At 61.9% G+C, this 10,977-nt stretch overlaps 1 protein-coding gene across 1 annotated transcript in view; it reads left to right on the top strand.

The window, feature by feature from the left end:
- Positions 1-2,098: 2,098 nt before the first annotated feature.
- Positions 2,099-10,977, top strand: part of LOC106900300 (filamin-C-like) — a gene marked incomplete at its 3' end in the record, with an annotated part of 29,429 nt that continues 20,550 nt past the window's right edge. The window contains exons 1-8 of the mRNA XM_014962314.1: positions 2,099-2,285; positions 2,392-2,532; positions 4,149-4,277; positions 4,398-4,571; positions 5,859-6,020; positions 7,926-8,129; positions 9,768-9,920; positions 10,026-10,148. Of these exons, the coding sequence (XP_014817800.1) occupies positions 2,099-2,285; positions 2,392-2,532; positions 4,149-4,277; positions 4,398-4,571; positions 5,859-6,020; positions 7,926-8,129; positions 9,768-9,920; positions 10,026-10,148 (1,273 nt within the window). The remainder of the gene's footprint in view (positions 2,286-2,391; positions 2,533-4,148; positions 4,278-4,397; positions 4,572-5,858; positions 6,021-7,925; positions 8,130-9,767; positions 9,921-10,025; positions 10,149-10,977) is intronic.

Raw genomic sequence — 10,977 nt, 5'->3', positions numbered from 1 at the left:
GGGCTCCATGGGGCTGGAACACCATGGTGAGCTCCATGGGGATGGAAGACCATGGTGGGCTCCATGGGGCTGAAAGACTATGGTGGACTCTATGGGGTTGGGAGATCATGGTGGGCTCCATGGGGTAGAGCATTGGGGTCATAGTGGGTAGACCTATGGGGCTCGAACATCATGGGAGGGCTGGAAGACCATGGTGGACTCTATGGGGTTTGGAGACCATGGTGGACTCTATGGGGTTGGGAGACCATGGTGGGCTCCATGGGGTTGGGAGATCATGGTGGGCACCATGTGGTTTGGAGACCATGGTGGGCTCTATGGGGCTGGAAGACCATGGTGGACTCTATGGGCTTGGAGACCGGTTGGGAGATCATGGTGGGCACCATGCGGTTTGGAGACCATGGCAGTCACCATGAGGTTGGAAGACTCTGGTGGGCTCCATGGTTTTGGTAGAACATGAGGTTGGGAGATGATGGGAGATGATGATGGGCTCCATGGGGTTGAGAGACCATGGTGGGCTCCATGGGGCTGGAAGACCATGGTGAGCTCCATGGGGATGGAGACTATGGTGGGCTTCATGGGGTTGGGAGACTCTGGTGGGCTCCATGGGGTTGGGAGATTGTGGTGGGAGCCATGGGGTTGGGAGGCCGTGGTGGAGATCGTGGTGGGCTTCATGGGGTTGGGAGATCGTGGTGGGCTCCATGGGGTTGGGAGACCATGGTGGGCTCCATGGGGTTGGGAGACCGTGGTGGGTTCCATGGGGTTGGGAGGCCGTGGTGGGCACCATGGGGTTGGGAGACCATGGTGGGTTCCATGGGTTTGGGAGACCGTGGTGGGCTCCATGGGGTTGGGAGGCCGTGGAAGACCATGGTGGGCATCATAGAGTTGGGAAGGCGTGATAGTCTCCATGGGGTTGGGAGACCTTCTTGGGCACCCACAGAGTTGGGAGACCATGGTGGGCTCCTTGGGGTCACGGTGGGCGCTATGGGTTTGGGAGACCATGGTGGGCTCCATGGGGTTGGGAGACCGTGGTGGGCTCCATGGGGTTGGGCACCGTAGAGTTGGGAGACCATGGTGGGATCCATGGGGGTGGGGGATCGTGGTGGGCACCATAGAGCTGGAAGACCATGGTGGGCTCCATGGGGTTGGGAGACCGTGGTGGGCTCCATGGGGTTGGGAGGACATGGTGGGTTCAAGCAGGGGAGCGTTGGGGTTGTGGTGGGAGCCATGGGGTTGAGAGACCGTGGAAGACCATGGTGGGCATCGCAGAGTTGGGAAGCCCACCATGGGCTGGACACCATGAAATTGGAAGACCATGGTGGGCACCACGGGGTTGGGAAGCCATGATAGTCTCCGTGGGGTTGGGAGACCTTGGGCACCATAGAGTTGGGAGACCATGGTGGGCATCATGGGGTTGGGAAGCCTTGGTGGACACCGTGGAGTTGGGAGATCCTGGTGGGCCCCTTGGGGTTGGAAGACCATGATGGGCACCATGGGGTTGGAAGACCATGGTGGGCACCATAGAGTTGGGAAGCCTTGGTGGACACCATGGACTTGGAAGACGGTTGGGAAGCCATGATAGTCTCCGTGGGGTTGGGAGACCTTGGGCACCATAGAGTTGGGAGACCATGGTGGGCATCATGGGGTTGGGAAGCCTTGGTGGACACCGTGGAGTTGGGAGATCCTGGTGGGCCCCTTGGGGTTGGAAGACCATGATGGGCACCATGGGGTTGGAAGACCATGGTGGGCACCATAGAGTTGGGAAGCCTTGGTGGACACTGGGGACTTGGAAGACCATGGTGGGCATCATGGGGTTGGAAGACCGTGGTGGGCACCATGGGGTTGGGAGATCATGGTGGGCACCTGGTGGGCACCATAGAGTTGGGCACCATAGAGTTAGAAGACCATGGTAGGCTCCATGGGGTTGGGAGAGCATGATGGACACCATGGGACAGAAGTCTGTGGCCATGGTGGACACCATGGGGTTGAGAAACCATGATGGACACCGTGGGGCAGAGAGTTGGGGCCTTGGTGGACACCATGGGGCAGAGATTTGGGGCCGTGGTGGACAGTGTGGAGCTGTGAGGCTGTGGTGGGCACTATGGGGCAGCGAGTTGGGGTCGTGGTGGTCACCATGGGGTTGGAAGCCCATGATGGGGTGCTGTGGGTCTTACCCCTCCTCCCTGCCCCACGGCGTCAGGCCACCGAGGAGCCCCCCAGCACCGCCGAGAACCTCCGGCCCTTCAACCTCGTCATCCCCTTCACCGTGCAGAAGGGTGAGATCACAGGTATGGGGTGGGGTGGGACGGTGGGAGGGGATGGACCACGCTGTGGGGCGCAGTGGGGTGCCAGCCAGCCCCACATGGGTGCCTGGCTGATGCCTGGTGGCCCCAGGGGAGGTGAGGATGCCCTCGGGGAAGACGGCGCGACCCAACATCACCGACAACAAGGACGGGACGGTGACGGTGCGGTACGCCCCCACCGAGAAGGGCCTCCACGAGATGGACATCCGCTACGACGGCAACCACATCCCCGGTGAGGGCACTGGGAGGCACTGGGAGGCACTGGGAGGGGGCTGAGCAAGGCTGATGCCATCTCGCCCTGATTGGGCAACCAGGGGTTGAGGAACCATGGGTTAGACAATCATGAGTTGGGCACTCATGGGTTGAAGAACCATGGCTTGAGGAACCATGGGTTGGGCACCCATGAATTGAAGAACCATGAGTTGGGCACCCATGAGTTGAACCATGGTTTGGGCACCCATGGGTTGAGGAGCTACAGGTTGGGCACCAGGGGTTGAAGAACCATGGGTTGAAGAACCATGGGTTGGGCAACCAGGGGTTGAGGAGCTATGGGTTGAAGAACCATGGGCTGGGCAACCATGGGTTGAGCACCCATGGGTTGAAGAACCCTGGCTTGGGCACCGGGGGTTGAGGAACCATGGGTTGGGCACCCGTGAGTTGGGCACCCATGGTTTGGGCACCAGGGGTTGAGGAGTCATGGGTTGGGCACCCATGAGTTGAACCATGAGTTGGGGAGCCATGGGTTGAGGAACCATGGTTGGGCACCCATGGGTTGAGGAGCTATGGGTTGGGTTCCAGGGGTTGAAGAACCATGGGTTGAGGAGCTATGGGTTGAGGAGCCATGAGTTGGACACATATGGGTTGAGGAACCATGGGTTGAGGAACCATGGGTTGAGGAGCCATGAGTTGAGGAGCCATGAGTTGGGCACCCATGAGTTGAAGAACCATGGGCTGGGCACCCATGGGTTGGGCACCCATAAGTTGAGGAACCATGGGTTGGGGAGCCATGGGTTGAGGAACCATGGTTTGGGCACCCATGGGTTGAGGAGCTACGGGTTGGGTTCCAGGGGTTGAGGAGCCATGGGTTGAAGAACCCTGGGTTGGGCACCCATGGGTTGGACAATCATGGGTTGGGCACCCATGGGTTGAGGAACCCTGGGTTGGGCACCCATGAGTTGAGGAACTATGGGTTGGGCACCCATGAGTTGAGGAACCATGGGTTGGGGAGCTGTGGGTTGAGGAGCGATGGGTTGAAGAACCATGGGTTGAGGAGCTATGGGTTGGGCACCCATGAGTTGGGCACCCATGGGTTGAAGAACCATGGGTTGAGGAGCTATGGGTTGGGCACTCATGGGTTGGGCACCAGGGGTTGAGGAGCCATGGGTTGAGGAGCCATGAGTTGGGCACCCATGGGTTGAAGAACCCTGGGTTGGGCACCCATGAGTTGGACACATATGGGTTGAGGAACCATGGGTTGGGCAACCATGGGTTGAGGAGCCATGTGTTGGGCAACCAAGGGTTGAGGAACCATGGATTGGGCAACCAGGGGTTGAGGAACCATGGGTTAGACAATCATGAGTTGGGCACTCATGGGTTGAAGAACCATGGCTTGAGGAACCATGGGTTGGGCACCCATGAATTGAAGAACCATGAGTTGGGCACCCATGAGTTGAACCATGGGTTGGGCACCCATGGGTTGAGCAGCCATGGGTTGGGCACCAGGGGTTGAGGAACCATGGGTTGGGCAACCATGAGTTGGGCACCTATGGGTTGAGGAGCCCACTGTGGTGAAGGGTGTCCCCGTGGGGTCCCTGACCGTTGTCCCCCCCATTTCCACCATGTCCCCAGGGAGTCCCCTCCAGTTCTACGTGGACGCCATCAACCCCCGACACGTGAGCGCCTACGGGCCGGGCCTGAGCCACGGCATGGTCAACAAGCCTTGCACCTTCACCATCGTCACCAAGGACGCCGGGGAGGGTGAGTGGTGGCCAAGGGGGCCACCAGAACATCTGGGAGGACTTTGGAGACCCCTGAAGTCCACCAAGAGGGCTTGGAGAACCTCAATGCCCCCCTGATGTTCCACCTCCTGCCCCCCAGGTGGGCTCTCCTTGGCGGTGGAGGGTCCTTCCAAGGCGGAGATCACCTGCCAGGACAACAAGGACGGGACCTGCACCGTGTCCTACCTCCCCACCGCCCCCGGGGACTACAACATCATTGTCCGCTTCGACGACAAGCACATCCCAGGCAGCCCCTTCACCGCCAAGATCACCGGTGAGATGGAGACCCACCAAGGTCCTTGGGACCTCCACGGGGACCACTATGTGGTCGTGGCCACAGGGATCCCTGCACGGCCACCAGGAGCCCATCATGTGGTCTTGGGGACCTCGTGTGGCCTTGGGGAGCCCCTTACGCAGCTGTGGGGAACCCCACCACGTGGCCATGGAGGTCCTGTCACGTGGTCCTGAGGAGCCTATTCACCATCCATGGTTACCCCATCCATCCCTGGCCCTGGTGACCATGGCCGTGGCCATGGAGATCCCATCCACCTCCATCCTTGGAGACCCCATCCATCCCTAACCCTGGTGACCATGGCCATGGAGACCCCATCCATTCCTGACATTGGTGACCATGGCCATGGAGATCCCATCTACCTCCATCCCTGGAGACCCATCCATCCCTGACCCTGGTGACCATGGCCATGGAGACCCCATCCATCCCTGACTCTGGTGGCATGGAGACCCCATCCACCTCCATCCCTGGAGACCCCATCCATCCCTGACATTGGTGACCATGGCCATGGCCATGGAGACCCCATCCACCTCCGTCCCTGGAGACCCCATCCATCCCTGGAGACCCCATCCATCCCTGACCCCGGTGACCATGGCCGTGGCCATGGAGACCCCATCCACCTCTATCCCAGGAGACCCCATCCATCCCTGACATAGGTGACCAAGTACCTCGTGTGGCCTTGGGGAGCCCCTTACGCTGCTATGGGGAACTCCACCGCGTGGCCATGGAGGTCCTGTCACGTGGTCTTGAGGAGCCTATTCACCATCCGTGGTTACCCCATCCATCCCTGACCCTGGTGACCATGGCCATGTCCATGGAGACCCCATCCACCTCCATCCCTGGAGACTCCATCCATCCCTGACTCTGGTGACCATGGCCATGGAGACCCCATCCACCTCCATCCCTGGAGACCCATCCACCCCTGACCCTGGTGACCATGTCCATGTCTATGGAGACCCCATCCACCTCCATCCCTGGAGACTCCATCCATCCCTGACTCTGGTGACCATGGCCATGGAGATCCCATCCACCTCCATCCCTGAAGACCCCCTCCATCCCTGACCCTGGTGACCAAGTCCATGGCCATGGAGACCCCATGCACCTCCATCCCTGGAGACCCCATCCACCCCTGACCCTGGTGACCAAGTCCATGGCCATGGAGACCCCATGCACCTCCATCCCTGGAGACCCCATCCATCCCACCCCACCCCACCTCGGGCTACCATCCTGTCCCCCCCCTCCAAAGCCCCCCTGATGGTCTCTCCGTAGGGGATGACTCCATGCGGACGTCCCAACTCAACGTGGGCACCTCCACCGACGTCTCGCTGAAGATCACGGAGACGGACCTGAGCCTGCTGACGGCCAGCATCCGGGCGCCCTCGGGCAACGAGGAGCCCTGTCTCCTCAAGAGGTTGCCCAACCGCCACATCGGTGAGTGGGGGACACGGGGACAGGGGACATGGGGCCACCTGGGGGGCCAGGAGGAGAAGTGGGACGGGGGGAGAAGGGTGGTGGGCTTCAGGGGGTGATGTGGGGCTTGAGGGACATGGACCACCAGGGCTGTGGGGTCACAGAGATGGGTGGCCCCCGTGGTATTGGGTGCCCAGGGGCTTGGTGGCCACAGCCAGGTCATGTTGCTGGTGGCCAGGGGCTGGTGGTGGTGGCAAGGGGTTGGTAGAGTGCACCTCCATCCCTGGAGACCCCATCCACCCCTGACCCTGGTGACCAAGTCCATGGAGACCCCATCCATCCCTAACCCTGGTGACCATGGCCATGGAGACCCCATCCATCCCACCCCACCCCACCTCGGGCTACCATCCTGTCCCCCCCCTCCAAAGCCCCCCTGATGGTCTCTCCGTAGGGGATGACTCCATGCGGACGTCCCAACTCAACGTGGGCACCTCCACCGACGTCTCGCTGAAGATCACGGAGACGGACCTGAGCCTGCTGACGGCCAGCATCCGGGCGCCCTCGGGCAACGAGGAGCCCTGTCTCCTCAAGAGGTTGCCCAACCGCCACATCGGTGAGTGGGGGACACGGGGACAGGGGACGTGGGGCCACCTGGGGGGCCAGGAGGAGAAGTGGGACGGGGGGAGAAGGGTGGTGGGCTTCAGGGGGTGATGTGGGGCTTGAGGGACATGGACCACCAGGGCTGTGGGGTCACAGAGATGGGTGGCCCCCGTGGTATTGGGTGCCCACGGGCTTGGTGGCCACAGCCAGGGCACGTTGCTGGTGGCCAGGGGCTGGTGGTGGTGGCAAGGGGTTGGTAGAGGTGGCCAGGAGCTGGTGGTGGTGGCCAGGAGTTGGTGGTGGTTGGTTGATGGAAGTGGCCAGAGGTTGGCTTGTGATGGAGGCCAGGAGCTGGTAGAGGTAGCCAGGGGCTGGTGGTGGTGGCCAGGGGTTGGTGATGGTGGTCATAGGCTGATGGTGGTGGCCAGGGGCTGGTGGTGGTGGCCAGGGCTGGGCAAGGTGGCCAGAGGTTGGTGGTGGTGGCCAGGAGTTGGTGGTGGTTGGTTGATGGAAGTGGCCAGAGGTTGGCTTGTGATGGAGGCCAGGAGCTGGTAGAGGTAGCCAGGGGCTGGTGGTGGTGGCCAGGGCTGGGCAAGGTGGCCAGAGGTTGGTGGTGGTGGCCAGGGGCTGGTAGAGGTGGCCAGGGGCTGGTGGAGGTGGCTGGAGGTTGGTGGTGGTGGCCAGGGCTGGCCAAGGTGGCCAGAGGTTGGCTGGTGGTGGTGGCCAGGGGCTGGTGATGGTGGCCAGGACCTCATGGTGGTGACCAGGGGCTGGTGGTGGCCAGGGCTGGCTGAGGTGGCCAGAGGTTGTTGGTGGTGGCCAGGGGTTGGCAGAGGTGGTCACAGGCTGGTAGAGGTGGCCAGGGGCTGGTGGAGGTGGCCAGGGCTGGCCAAGGTGCCCAGAGGTTGGTGGTGGTGGCCAGGGGTTGGCAGAGGTGGTCACAGGCTGGTAGAGGTGGCCAGGGGCTGGTAGAGGTGGCCAGGGGTTGTTGTTGGTGGTGGCCAGGGGTTGGTAGAGGTGGTCACAGGCTGGTAGAGGTGGCCAGGGGCTGGTAGAGGTGGCCAGGGGTTGGTGATGGTGGTGACCAGGGGCTGGTGGTGGCCAGGGCCTCATGGTGGTGACCAGGGGCTGGTGGTGGCCAGGGCTGGCTGAGGTGGCCAGAGGTTGGTGGTGGTGGCCAGGAGTTGGTGGAGGTGGCCAGGAGTTGGTGGAGGTGGCCAGGGATGGTAGAGGTGACCAAGGGCTGGTGATGGTGGTGACCAGGGGCTGGTGATGGCCAGGGCTGGTGGAGGTGACTAACGGTGGTGTGTTGTCCTCCCCCCATAGGTATCTCCTTCACGCCCAAGGAGGTGGGCGAGCACGTGGTGAGCGTGAAGAAGAGCGGGCAGCACGTCACCAACAGCCCCTTCAAGATCCTGGTGGGACAGTCGGAGATCGGGGACGCCAGCCGGGTGAAGGTGTGGGGCAAGGGGCTGGTGGAAGGTCACACCTTCGAGGTGGCCGAGTTCATCGTGGACACACGAAGCGCCGGTGAGTGGGGATGGGGCCTGGGGATGGTCCTTGCCATGGGGTGGTCATGGGTGGTGGGATGAGGTGGTGGCCACGGTCATGGTGGGATGAGGTGGTGGCCATGGCTAGGATGGGGTGGTGATCTGGGATGGGATGGGATGGTGGCCATGGTCATGGTGGGATGAGGTGGTGGCCATGGCTAGGATGGGATGGTGATCATGGATGGGATGGGATGGGATGGGATGGGATGGGATGGGATGGGATGGTGGCCATGGTTATGATGGGATGAGGTGGTGGCATGATCATGGTGGGATGAGGTGGTGGCCATGGCTAGGATGGGATAGTGATCACGGATGGAACGGGATGGTGGCCATGGTCATGGTGGGATGAGGTGGTGGCCATGGCTAGGATGGGATGGTGATCATGGATGGGATGGGATGGGATGGGATGGTGGCCATGGTTATGATGGGATGAGGTGGTGGCATGATCATGGTGGGATGAGGTGGTGGCCATGGCTAGGATGGGATAGTGATCACGGATGGAACGGGATGGTGGCCATGGTCATGGTGGGATGAGGTGGTGGCCATGGCTAGGATGGGATGAGGTGGTGGCCATGGCTAGGATGGGATGGTGATCTGGGATGGGATGGGATGGTGATCATGGATGACATGGGATGGTGGCCGTGGTCATGGTGGGATGAGGTGGTGGCCATGGCTAGGATGACATGGGGATCTGGGATGGGATGGGGTGGGGTGGGATGGTGGCTGTGGTCATGGTGGGATGAGGTGGTGGCATGATCATGGTGGGATGAGGTGGTGGCCATGGCTAGGATGGGATGATGACATGGGATGGTGGCCGTGGTCATGGTGGGATGAGGTGGTGGCCATGGCTAGGATGACATGGGGATCTGGGATGGGATGGGGTGGGGTGGGATGGTGGCTGTGGTCATGGTGGGATGAGGTGGTGGCCATGGCTAGGATGGGATGGTGATCACGGATGGGATGGAATGGTGATCGGGGAGGGGATGGGATGGGATGGAGTGGGATGGGGTGGGATGGGATGGTGGCCATGGTCATGATGGGATGAGGTGTGGCCATGATCATGGTAGGATGACGTGGTGGCCATGGCTAGGATGGGATGGTGATCACGGATGGGATGGAATGGTGATCGTGGAGGGGATGGGATGGGATGGTGGCCGTGGTCATGGTGGGATGAGGTGGTGGCCATGGCCATGGCTGGAATGGTGGTCACGGATGGAATGGGATGGTGGCCATGGTCATGGGTAGGATGAGATGGTGGCCATGGCCATGGCTGGGATAAGGTGGTGGCCATGGCCATGACCAAGATGTGATGGTGGCCAAGGCCATGTCATGGCTGTGGCCAGCACAGGATGAGGTGGTGGCCATGGTCATGGCCGTGGTGTGGCCGTGACCAGGAAAGTATGGTGGCCATGGCCGTGGTGCAACCATAGCTAAGAGGGTGTTGACAAGGAGACCATGGCTATGGCATGGTCATGGCCAGGGTGGGATGGTGGCCATGGCCAGGATGGGATGGTGGCCTTGGTGTGGTCATGGCCAGGATGGGATGGGGTGGTGGCCATGGTGTGCTGGGACCAGGAGCCATGGGACACCTCTGAGCGTGTCCCCTGTGGCCACCCAGGCTACGGTGGGCTGGGCCTGTCCATCGAGGGGCCCAGCAAGGTGGACATCAACTGCGAGGACGTGGAGGACGGGACCTGCAAGGTCACCTACTGCCCCACCGAGCCCGGCAACTACATCATCAACATCAAGTTCGCCGACAAACACGTCCCAGGTGGGGAGAGGGACGGTGCTGGGGGGAGGAGGGGGGACACGTGGGGTGACACCTGGTGGGTCTCCTGGTGGTGGCCGTGGTCCCTGAGGTGGCCTTCACCCGTAGGGAGCCCCTTCACGGTGAAGGTGACGGGTGAAGGTCGGATGAAGGAGAGCATCACCCGCCCGCGCCAGGCCCCCTCCATCGCCACCATCGGCAGCACCTGTGACCTCAACCTCAAGATCCCAGGTAGGGCTTGATCTTCTTCCTCCTCCTCCTCTTCCTCCTCCTTCTTCTCCTCCTCCTCCTCCTCCTCCTCCCTGGGCCATGGGGACAGGGACAGGTCCAGGTCGCTCCACCTCTGATTTCTGCTTCCTTCTTCCTTCTCTCCTCCCATCCCTGCGTCCCCGCCGGTGGTGACTCCGTCCGCGTGTCCATCTGACCCCACACGTGTCCATCTGACCCCACGCGTGTCCATCTGACCCCACACGTGTCCATCTGACCCCACGCATGTCCATCTGACCCCACGCGTGTCCATCTGACCCCACACGTGTCTGCTCGTCCTCCGGGTCATCCCCGTCTCCACCCATCCCCACGTCCGGCCAACCCTGCATCTACCCCTACTTCCGTGTCTCCGTCCACCCATGTGTCCGTCCATCCCTCTGTCCATCCAACCCTGGGCCACCCAGGCTACGGTGGGCTGGGCCTGTCCATCGAGGGGCCCAGCAAGGTGGACATCAACTGCGAGGACGTGGAGGACGGGACCTGCAAGGTCACCTACTGCCCCACCGAGCCCGGCAACTACATCATCAACATCAAGTTCGCCGACAAACACGTCCCAGGTGGGGAGAGGGACGGTGCTGGGGGGAGGAGGGGGGACACGTGGGGTGACACCTGGTGGGTCTCCTGGTGGTGGCCGTGGTCCCTGAGGTGGCCTTCACCCGTAGGGAGCCCCTTCACGGTGAAGGTGACGGGTGAAGGTCGGATGAAGGAGAGCATCACCCGCCCGCGCCAGGCCCCCTCCATCGCCACCATCGGCAGCACCTGCGACCTCAACCTCAAGATCCCAGGGAGGGCT

This window comes from Calidris pugnax, unplaced genomic scaffold, assembly GCF_001431845.1.
Source record: "Calidris pugnax isolate Ruff unplaced genomic scaffold, ASM143184v1 scaffold1157, whole genome shotgun sequence".
Classification (NCBI taxonomy): domain Eukaryota; kingdom Metazoa; phylum Chordata; class Aves; order Charadriiformes; family Scolopacidae; genus Calidris; species Calidris pugnax.
Note: the sequence above shows the minus strand (reverse complement) of the source record. Positions and strands in the feature narration are given on the sequence as shown.